The following is a 12,155-nucleotide window of genomic DNA, read 5'->3' as shown; positions in this document are numbered from 1 at the left end:
GTGCCTGACATTATGGCTAGCTATGGTCAAAAGTGTATTGAACTTGGATCAGAAGACAGTCCATCAGATTTCTCAACAGAAACTTTACAAGCCAGAAGGGATTAAAAGAAGTATTCAAAGTGATGAAAACAAGGACCTAGAGACCAGATTACTCTACCCAGCAAAGATATCATTCAGAATCAAAGAACAGATAAAGGGCTCCCCAGACCAAAAAAAAAAGCTAAAGGAGTTCATCACCCCCAAACCTGTGTTATATGAAATGTCAAGAGGTTTTCTTTAAGAAGAAGAAGAAAGATTAAAAATGTGAACAATAATATGGCAATAAATACATATCTATCAACAATTGCATCTAAAAAACAAAATAAATGAATAAGCAAAATGGAAATAGACTCATAGATACAGAGAACATTTTGACAGTTGCCAGAGAGGGGCTGGGTGAAAAAGGTGAAGGGATTAAAAAGTAAAAATTGGTTGTTACAGAATAGTCATGGGGATGGTAAGTATAGCATAGGGAATCCTAATATATAAAAACCCAGGGTCTGTAATGTCCAAAACGACCGAAGGCTCAACCGAATGCCAGACTGCACATGCGAGCAGGCTGAACTGCTGACCTCTTGAGGAGAGAGAGAGGCAGGAGTGATAAGTGGCTATTGCGGCTGCTGGCAAGGCCCGGAGAGAGAGAGAAGCTGCAGATCAGACCCTGCTTCTCTCTCTCTCTGGGCCTCGCCAGCAACCACGCCTCTCTCTCTCCAACAGATCAGCAGTTCAGCCTGCTCAACAGCAGCCTGGGGTGGCTGTTGATCAGCCCCGCCTCTCTGATCAAGCCCGGAGATAGGCCTGAAGACACTAACTGGCACAGAAACCAACCAATCAGAACTAAATCTGGGTGAACTGCAAGGAGCCAATGGTTGCCTAGGAGGCAGAGCTTTTGACACTGACTGGCATAGAAACCAACAAATCAGAATCTAATTTGGGTGAACTGCGAAGGCAGAATCTAAGGTGGGGGCTGAGGAGGGATTTTAAGGGCAACAGCTGTTTGGTGTAAGGTGTAAGAAAGCAGTTCAGTTTTTTAATGACTGGTTTGGCAGTATAGTGCATATGGTTGGCTATCAGTCCAGATACAGGGATTATGTATTTTTGTCTGCCAAGAGCATCTCCTCCTGCTGAAAAAGCGCCCCCCCCCCATTTAAGCAATCCTACCCTATATAATCTATCTATACTAATAAAACGGTAATATGCTAATTAGACCGGGTTGACCAGCCATCTTCCAGACATCCAACTTCCTTCCAGACAAAGCCATGGCAGTGGGTGCTGTGGCAGAGGCAGTTAGGGGCAATCAGGCTGGCAGGAGAGGGCAGTTGGGGGTGAGATCATGCCGGCAGGGGAGGGCAGTTGGGGGCAACCAGGCTGGCAGGGGAGGGCAGTTAGGGGTGATCAGGCAGGCAGGCAGAGGGGTTAGGGGTAATCAGGCAGGCAGGCAGAGGCAGTTAGGGGCAATCAGGTAGGCAGGCAGGTGAGCAGTTAGGAGCCAGCAGTCCCAGATTGTGAGAGGGATGTCTGACTGCCCCCAAGGGGTCCCTGATTGGAGAAGGTGCAGGCTGGGCTGAGGGAACCTCCCCCTGTGCACAAATTTTGTCCACCAGGCCACTAGTATAGTCAATAATATTCTAATAACTATGTATGGTGTCAGATGGGTGAGAGATTTTTTGAGATGATCACTTAATAAGTTATGTAATGTCTAATTACTGGGGTGTAATACAATAATGTATGTCAACTGTAATTTTAAAAAATTAAAAATAATTTTAAAAAGAATAAACCCTAACCATCAAGAACATCTAGGATCTTACATGCAGAGTGTGGCAAAAGTAGGTTTACAGTTGTTCTTATGAAAAATAATTAATAATAATAATACAAGAAGAAACTCTGCGTTTTGCATATTTACAACCATAATCCTACGTTTGCCCCACTCTGTATTTCCATCAAAATAGGTTATTTTATATTTAATGTAAGTTTAGTCAAATACATAATAAAATATGTGTAACTGAATGTGAGATCAGCCATTTGAGACTGGGGGGAAAAAAAAACCCTGTTTTAATTTTCCACTCAGAAGAAATTGTTCTCAAATAATGGAATTAGATCAATCTATTACAGATCAGTTTCTTAGGCTAAAGGGGAAGACTAGGAATTAAACTTTCAGAAACATTTTATCTCCCTCAATCTGCCCTCATCCCTCTTAGGGCACCACCACAACCACATACTTCTTGATGTTTTAAAAAGGCAAATTTATAGTATGAAACAGAAAAAAATTTTCCTTTTTAAGATTGCTAGACTATATAAGCTTTGATATGATAACTTCAGTTTAGACATACAACATCTCTGTGCTTAATTGCCAAAATAATTTGCCTTCCATTGCTTTTGTTCTCAGAACATAGTTTTCAGAATAAGAGCTACCCAAGTACTTCTATCCATGTAGACCAGTAAAAGCCTGGGCACGATTCTATAAATATGAAACATTTCTCCAACTAGCAGTTTGATGTAAGTTAGCTACTTTGTGCATCACCTTACTATGAGACATTTTAAGTAATTATAGGATTGAAGGACCTAGGTGATTTCCAGCTATGCATGAAATACTCCTCTTTCTCTTTTCCAGTTCTGAAGACATGTCTATTTAAAGTAAATTTCAAGTATTCACTAGTTCCTATTAAAAAAAAATTAAAAAAGACAGTCCATCAGCAGCTGGGTCATCTTGGTCTGGTTTTGCAACCTGTGTGAGCTTCATTTTTCTCACTTATGTAATGAGATATTCATACCCAACTCACAAGGATATTTCTAGGATCAATAAAATGTATGTGAAAGCACTGTATAAACTCTAAAATGCTATGTATATGTGGGGAATACCACCACAGCAGGATGTATGATCTTAAGTAATTCTCTATTTCTGAGCCTCTGTTTTTATCCACTGAAAAGTAAGAGATTTGGACTAGATGGTCTTTAGGGTGTCCTTAGGGTGCCTCTCACATTAAGAGTCTATGAAACATTTGCTGAGAACAAACCGTATTCAGGGTGCTGTGCTACAGGGGATACAGAGAACTATACCAACAGGTTCTGCCTTCTGGAACTCAAGGTTTGACTTAGAATAGGAAAAGAAACATGCCCCATGTCTCAGCTCTTCCAGAATTTACCCAGTAGGCAAGGCTGTTAAAGGTACAGGCTCCATGGCCAGAGCTATGCTTCAGGACATCACGGTGACTCAGTGTGGAGGCTGTGCAGGGGTGGGAGAGCCTGGAGGCAGGAAAGCAGGCAGAGGGCTCATGCGTCGACCCAGCGAGTGATGTAGGCCTGAAGTATGGCAGTGTCAGTGGAGAGAGAATGAGAGCAGACGTGTGAGACACGTCTCTGTGGAATGGATAGACAGTGCTGGGTAACTGGATGGGGTGTGGGTTAGAGAGAGGAAGGGGTTTAGTTTGGTGCTGGTTTCCGGTATGAGTGTCTGGATGGGTGGGGGACACAGGGGCAAAGGAGGTTATTGGGGAAGATGTGGTTGAAGCGTGCTGAGCCCCAGGTGCCCCCAAAACACCTATGTGGAGTCACTCAAATACATTATTCCGATGTGGTTTTAGAACTCAGGAGAGAGATCTGTGCTACAGATACAGCACAGATGTCATCATGAAAAGCTGCGAGAGGATATGACTGTCCTTGTGAGGAGAAGCAGGTCGAGGTGAGCTATTGGGGAGCATCAACACCACCAGGAGACCAGGAGAGACTGTGCCTGCCAGTCCAGGTGCAGAGATGCTGGGGGACAGGGGCAGTCTGGGGAGTGAGGAGGGACAGGCAGACAGCATCACATCTACAGAGCAGTCAAGCAACCTGCAGCCTGAAGTATGTCTAGAAGGTAAGGCCAAGCTTTTTGCTAAGTTCCCTACACAGGCAGGACATTCAGTCAAAGGTGAATGAGTGATCATGTGACTCAATCTGACTAGGTCTCCTGGTTCCTCATGTAATACTAGAGGCCCGGTGCACGAAATTCGTGCACGGGGGGCGGGGGGAGGGGTCCCACAGCCCAGCCTGCACCCTCTCCAATCTGGGACCCCCTCAAAGGATGTCCAACTGCCCGTTTAGGCCTGATCCTACCGGGACATCCCTCTCACAATCCAGGACTGCTGGATCCCAACTGCTTGCCTGCCTGCCTTCCTGATTGCCCCTAACCGCTTCTGCCTTACAGCCTGATCACCCCCTAACCATTCCCCTGCCAGCCTAATTGATGCCTAACTACTCCCATGCCAGCCTGTTTGCCTCTAACTGCCCTCCCCTGCAGGCCTAGTCACCCCTAACTGCCCTCCCCTGCAGGCCTGGTCACCCCTAACTGCCCTCTCCTGCAGGCCTGGGTCCCCCCAAACTGACCTTCCCTGCAGGCCCGGTCACCCCCAACTTCCCTTCTCTGCCGGCCTGATCACCCCTAACTGCCCACCCCTGCAGGCTTGATCGCCCCCAACTGCCCTCCCTTGCAGGCCTGGTCCCTCCCAACTGCCCTCCCCTGCTGGCCATCTTGTGGCAGCCATCTTGTGTCCACATGGGGGCAGCCATCTTTGACCACATGGGGGCAGCCATCTTGTGTGTTGGAGTGATGGTCAATTTGCATATTACTCTTTTATTAGATAGGATGATGGAAATAGTATGAATTTTTTTGTTTCCCATCTGAGAGAGTGTATAGCACTATAAGATTCATTGTAATTGATGTTCCTTTTCAAGGCAAAAAAAAGTGAAGAGAAGGGAAAGAGCACTGAGATTTGCTGAGCACCCAGGGCGAGTCAAACCCCGTGGAGGGTTTTCCCATATGATCTCATTGAACACTGACAGCAATGCTACAAGGCAGCCTGGACACTGCCACCTGGATGGGGCAGGTAGATGGCCCAGAGCCCTGCAGCTGTGCAGTGGGCATGGGGTCTGAGCCCAGGTTTGCTGACTCTGAGTCTGTGCTGTGTCCACGGCCCAGCTGCCCGGAAGGGAACCGGGTCAGCATCTACTCCACCAGTCTCCTCTGTCTCCATGCCTCTCCTCCCTGCGTCCAAGATTGAGCCATTAGGAAGAGAATCACATCGCTTCCAATGTCTCAAATACACAGTACATCACTCCAGACAAGGTCATTAACCAATACATTCTCACTTGGCAAAAGTCCTAAAAAGAGGATAATATTAACTACAGCGAAATCCATCTCCAGGACCACCCCAGAGACCAGCAAAAATCAATTGCCTAGTAAAGTTGGATCTTTAACAAAAGGTCAAAGATGCTACAGGAAACCACAGGTGGATACTTTAAGATGGTAACTTGGAGCAGGATGAGCACGCCAGCGGGGAAGGGGGCACTGCAGGATGTGCTCTTTCTACTAATTTGCAGGTTTGAAGAAACTATGTTGTCTGTGATTTGGCTGCTCCTAAGTATGTATTTGACAGCGCAGCAGGGTCTCTTCTTCTTGTTTCGACTAAGAAACAGTTACACTGTGTTTTTAGCAACCATCAACCCAATTTCAGACCATAGTTGAGACTGAGTTGATAAGTAATATGCACACACACTATTAAGACACAATTATTTCCTCCTCTGAGATTTGAAAAGCCTGTTAATGGGCAAGATGATCGCTTAGAGAAAGAACTTGGTAAAAAGTAGTTATAACCAGCAGATCTCTCATTTTTGCACCCAATTTTCATTACAGATGTGGCAATCTAAGAAGTAATCAGCTGAATAAATAGTCTGTTTGTAAATTACATTGGATAAGATGTGTGTGGTTTATGAGTACTACAAAATGCAAATCTTAAAGAAAAGCTAGCATTAAATCGCATCTTTAATTCTTGGAAATAGCACGGACCCAAGAAAGGGCAGGGCCAGTCAGGGCCTCAGCATATGGCTATAACATAGGCTCTTTGTGCTTCTGCATTTCTACGAAAACAAATCACACAGACATTTAGACCCACCGACCTGACTTCTGTCATTCAAGATCCTCGGTGTCCTTAATGCTGAAAAATTAGACATGCCCAGAGAAGTACAGAAAACAAAATAATAGACATTCATGTACTCACAACCCAGAACTGGCAATTGCTAACATTTTGGTATGTTTCCTTCAAGGTTTTTTAAAAAAAATAAAAAATAATGCTATAAGTTTCACATCTGAGTTTTACATCTGCTCCAGTTCCATTTCCTCTTCTTCTCTGAAGAGGAAAATATTGTTGTGAATTAGGTATATATCCGTCCAGTTTTTAAAATATTACATATATATGTATTACATATACACATATGTACATGTATTATGTATATACATACAGTATATACACAATACAGTTTTGCTTTGTGTACTTTACTCATACTGTACATATTATTCTGCAACTTGCTTTTGTCAGTCAACATTGTTTTTCTGAGGCCTATCCACGTCGATTCATAAAGAGATCCAGTTCTTTCTTTTTACCTAGATGTTCCATCATAGAACATATATTACATTTAATTTATTCTTTTTCTTTTTTAAGGAATTTACATTTTCCCAATGTTTTTCAATTGCAAGTAATGCTACAGTACATACCATCTACAAGTCTTTGGAATATCTCTGTCTACATTGACTCTGGCAAGGACATGCCCCTCCCCAAGGTGCATGGAAGGCTGCTGCAGCCTCAGGACCTATGTCACTGGGTCCCTATCTCCTTCACTCTCGCTAACAGGAGTCTCTGATCAAAATAAAGGTGGACCCACCAAGTACAGCAGGCTTTGGTCAGAAGCAAATTGCGAGCCCTCTGTGCATACAGATGGCATGCGTCAACATGTTTGGGGTTTCTGTGGAAATGTCCTGACACAACTACTCTCTTGCCACATCCAGTTAGTTAGGCAGCTGCATCCCCTTTGCAAATCTCATCGTTCATCGTTGCTGGCAGGGGCAGCCTCTGGGTGGCAGATTTTCCATTTCCCCACTCTGTCATGTGCTGTTGTAGAGGTGAAATTTAAAGCAGCATCTCAAGGCAACACATGTGTGGTTCAGAGATACAGAAATGGCCCGGGAGTCCTGCAAGTCAGACACACACGCAGGTGGAGCGGGGACAGTGCATGAGTGAAAGATGCAAGGATACACATGGGCTCTGGAACCAGCATAAACCTGGATTTGAGTCCATCGTCTGTTACATATTAAGAAGGTAGCTTTGTGACAGTTACATCCAAATCTGTTTCTCTCTGTGTAAACTGTAAGCCACAGCACTCACCTCCCATAAACGTGAGGATCGGAGCCTGCACAGAGTGGCAATGAATAAACCGTAGGTCGTAGGACAAGGTGATTACTTCATCTGATCTGAATGCAAGAGTAACTAGAAATGAAAGCCTTTCGTAGCTGATAGGAAGGAGTTCTAAGCACTTTCTGTTCCAGAACTGAAAGCAATTTTTCCACTTCATGGATGGAAATCAAATGCATTCTGTGTTTAGGACTTTCCTGGGGGAGTTAGGGGTAGAGGCCAGAGCATTACACCTGGATTCGGGTGAGTGTTTGAGACTCACGAAATCTGAGTTAATATCTTTTCTCTCATAACCAGTTTCACTCTACCACAGTGTAAGAGACATGGTTGGAGGATTAGACAAGGTTTCCCAACCTGCACTCTATCTTGCCTCCACTTCCTACTCAGAGTGAATGTCCTAATATATAAATATCATTGTGTTGCTCCTTTGCTTAAACCCTTCAATGTCTCCCCACTGCCTAAAGGATAAGGTGCAAGCTTCTTTTTAAACTGAATTTATTGGGGTGACACTGGTTAATAAAATTATGTAGGTTCCAGGTGTACATTGCTATCATATATCACCTGTATATTGTATTGTGCATTCATCACCTCAAGTCAAGTCTCCTCCCATCACCATTTATCCCCCCATACCTTCTTCTATAAGGTACAACCTTCTTAATTGGCACTCTAGTGCCTCCTTCAACTCCACCCATGATCTGACTCCTACCTGAGCTCATTTCTGGTCACTGCCTACCTTGGTCTGTACTCAAGGATATGGAAGTAGACTTGCAGCTACAGGAACAAACCAGGTTCTCTCTCATTTCCACATCTTTGTCTGTGCTGCTTCCTGTGCCTGGAACATCCTTACCCCCGTTGGTCACTCAGCAAACACCTATGCATAGGAAAACCTCTCCTTCTAGAAGTCTTTTCAGACCTTGTGCCTAGTGGAGCTGATCAATCCCTCCATTGTTTTCCACCTGCACCAGCACCATCTCTTGCAACAGGACACAGAGTGTGTGCTGAGGTAGACTTTCTCCATGAGAACACAAGCTCTTTGCTGTGAGCTCGATCCCCAGTGTGGGGTGTGCAGGAGGCAGCTGATCAATGGTTCTCTCTCATCATTGATGTTTTTATCTCTCTTTCCCTCTCCCTTGCTCTAAAAACTCAATGAAAATATTTTAAAAAATATATAAAATACTTATTTTAAAAATGAGAATAAACTCTGTTTTGCATATTCACAACTATAAGCTTATTCATCTCTGTGTTCTTAGAGCTGACAGGGGTAGGGGTCTTGCACAGGGTCAGTGCTGTGGATAGGGGTGATATGATTCCTTCAAACCTTCCATTCCAGACACATTTCCTTGGATCCTTGATGCTTCTCTGTGTACACAGAGCACACACAAGGAAGGCCTTGGCAGCTTGATTCTTCTTAGGGACAAGTTGAGATTCTTGATAATCACAATTTTATGGAATGAATAAATGGCATTAACAGCTCTTCTTGGAGAAACCAAGATGGCGGCATTAGTAAATACCTAAAATTGCTGCCTCGCACAACCACTTCAAAAGTACAACTAAAAGACAAAACGGACATCATCCAGAACCACAGGAAGACTGGCTGAGTGGAAATTCTACAACTAGAAGGAAAGAGAAAAGCACACTGAGACTCAGAGGAGGTGAGGGAGTAAAATGCAGAGGTACGGAGGCGCGCACGCAGAAAGGGCTGGCAACTGAGTACGCAGTTGTCTTTTTCAATCGGGAGGGAGACAAAAGCTCTTGACTGCTCTGAACTCCACTTCCGGGCAAGACTCTGGGGACCCAGACTCATATGGGGAGAAACTGGACTGTCTGGCATCGGGCGGAACTCAAGGGCAGCTTTCTCTCAGAGGTGCTTGCAGCGATTACCATGGGACACTGAGACCCAGGCCTCTTAGGGCAGGGCTGAGGATCAGCCATAGCTGTTTGCTCCACCCTATTGATTCCCTGAGACCCCGCCCCACCCAAGCTGTGCCCAGAGGGCTTTGCATATGAATGGCCTGGCCCTTTGCATTCTAAAATTACCTAACAAACTGCAGCTGGGTCAGAGAGACCCAGAACATCTAAAAGAAGGCCCAAGGCCCCATAGCAGCTTGCATTGCTCCACAACTGGGCCTCATCTGGGCACCTCCAAACCCCAAACAAGGAAGAGGAATCTGCAGATCTCTCCGTAGCTCCTGCTGGGTGGCCTCAAGCAGAGGCTAAATTAGCACCTCCTTGGAAATCCAATAGCCAGTGTATCCAGGGGTGACAGGGGGACCATCCAGATCACAACTCCTCAGATCCATAAGGGACACACTCAGTGGGCAGACTCAGTGAGCACCAAAGCCCCACTGAAGCAAGTCTTGCCTCATAAGCGTGTCTCTAGCATAGAAGTTCTCCCATCGTAGACACAGCTGACCCTCACAGCTGATTGGCCTGGAGGTCAATTCCTCCCAGTGATACCAACAATAATCAAGGCTTAAGTACAACAAGACTGTGCACACAGCCCACAAAGGGGTGTACCAAGAGTGTCCACCTCAGGTAACTGGGGAGGCTGAGCCACTGGGCCCTATAGGACACCTAGCACACAAAGCGACGTTATCGACACAGGGAAGCAGCCAAAATGCAGAGACAAAGAAACAGGTCACAAATGAAAGAAATGGAGGAAAGCAAATGACTGGATATAGAGTTCAAAACCATAGTTATAAGGTTTTTCAAGAATTTTCTAGAAACCACCGATAAATTTAGTGAGACCCTTGAGGATATGAAAAAGGACCAACTAGAAATTAAGCATATACTGACTGAAATAAAGAATAACATACAGAGATCCAACAGCAGACTAGAAGATTGCAAGAATCAAGTCAAAGATTTGAAATACGAAGAAGCAAAAAACACCCAACTGGAAAAGCAAAAAGAAAAAAGAATCCAAAAATATGAAGATAGTGTAAGGAGCCTCTGGGACAATGTCAAGTGTACCAACATCCAAATTTTGGGGGTGCCAGAAGAAGAGAGAAAGATATTGAAAACCTATTTGAAGAAATAATGACAGAAAACTTCCCCCACCTGGTGAAAGAAATAGACTTGCACGTCCAGGAAGCGCAGAGAACCCCAAACAAAGGAATCCAAAGAGGACCACACCAAGACACATCATAATTAAAATGCCAAGAGCAAAAGACAAAGAGAGAATATTAAAAGCAGCAAGAGAAAAACAGTTAGTTACCTACAAGGGAGCACCCATACAATTGTCAGCTGATTTCTCAACAGAAACTATGCAGGCTAGAAGGGAGTGGCAAGAAATATTCAAAGTGATGAATAGCAAGAACCTACAACCAAGATTACTCTACTCAACAAAGCTATCATTCAGAATTGAAGGTCAGATAAAGAGCTTCACAGATAAGAAAAAGGTAAAGGAGTTCATCACCACCAAACCAGTATTATATGAAATGCTGAAAGGTATTCTTTAAGAAGAGGAAGAAGAAGAAAAAGGTAAAGATAAAAATTATGAACAACAAATACATATCTATCAACAAGTGAATCTAAAAATCAAGTGAATAAAAAATCTGATGAACAGAATAAACTGGTGAATATAATAGAATCAGGGGCATAGAAAGGGAGTGGACTGACATTCTCAGGGGGAAAGGGGTGTTGGGGGTGTGGGAAGAGACTGGACAAAAATCGTACACCTATGGATGAGGACAGTGGTGGGGGGTAAGAGCAGAGGGTGGGGTGGGAACCGGGTGGAGGGGAGCTATGGGTGGGGTGGGGGAAAGAAGAACAACTGTAATCATCTGAACAATAAAGATTTATTTTTTTTTAAAAAAAGCTCTTCTTCCCATAGGATTGCTCACAAGGGGGCCTGGGATGCCCGAGTGCTTCAACAGCTCATGGTAGGGACTTCTCATTTGCCAGGAGGTCCCTGAATTGCCAAGTCACTAGCACTTTTATTCACTGGAGCCCAAATTTGAGCTTTGACAGATTGAGTTTGAGCTTTGACTCAGATATTTTCTTTAGCCTATTGTACATCTCATTAATCAACACAAAAATGATGAAGTAAATCATTTAGCATTTAACTGCTGGGAACATCTGGAAAGTGTGTGTGTGTGTGTGTGTGTGAGAGAGAGAGAGAGAGATAGAGATAGAGATAGAGAGAGAGAGAGAGAGAGAGAGAGAGACTGAAAACCCCCTAATTTGAGTTGATGAGCAGGTAGAGTAGGTCACTCTCACATTGTAAAATCACTGATAGGAATTGGCTCATTTTTTTCATACATAACAAACCTTCTTTTGCATACCAAATCACACCAAGGCTTTGTTCAGAATACAGAACAAGTATCCTATTCTTCTCAGCATGACAAAACACACTTAAACATGTCAATTTCTTATGGGAACTTTTGTTGAAGTCAGCCGCTTGCTTCCACAATAATTTGAAGACAGCTGTTGATATTACTTTAATAGATGCATGCAAATTGCTTCAAGAGATGTGCCTCATTCAATAGGTAGGCGACAAAGAGAAGGTCAGCGTTATGTGGCTCTATATTCCCTGTCATATTAGTGATCAGGGAATCATCTGAAACTGTCACTTACCTGGAGCCAGGCAAACTGAGACAACCCAGGGCAGCCCAGAGAAGAAAGAGCACAGCCGGAGCCCTCCAAGCCCACGCCCAGGATGTCTTCATTTTCTCTCTGGGACGGGGGTCCAGCTGTGGCGCCTAGATCCATGGAAAGCCTGCCCAGGGAGTGCCACCGTCAGCTCTGGCCCCACAGAGCAAACAGTTCAGCAAGGTAAACAGAACCAGTCACAGGAAACCCATTAGACTTTGCACAGACAGAAAATTTACCCACAACTCTGGAAAGCAATGACAGTGATACATTCTGCAGCAGCTTGGTTTTTATTTCTCTCTAACA

The 12,155-nt window shown here is 44.3% G+C and overlaps 1 protein-coding gene across 1 annotated transcript in view; it reads right to left on the bottom strand.

Moving 5' to 3' along the window:
* Window positions 1-11,926, bottom strand: part of C8B (complement C8 beta chain) — a gene marked incomplete at both ends in the record, with an annotated part of 42,099 nt that extends 30,173 nt beyond the window's left edge. Inside the window, one exon of the mRNA XM_079777770.1 lies at window positions 11,835-11,926. Within this exon, the coding sequence (XP_079633896.1) occupies window positions 11,835-11,926 (92 nt within the window). The remainder of the gene's footprint in view (window positions 1-11,834) is intronic.
* Between the last annotated feature and the right edge of the window lie 229 nt (window positions 11,927-12,155).

The sequence above is a fragment of the Cnephaeus nilssonii genome (genome assembly GCF_951640355.1).
Source record: "Cnephaeus nilssonii genome assembly, chromosome: 7".
Classification (NCBI taxonomy): Eukaryota; Metazoa; Chordata; class Mammalia; order Chiroptera; family Vespertilionidae; genus Cnephaeus; species Cnephaeus nilssonii.
This window is presented reverse-complemented; position numbering and strand designations above follow the sequence as displayed.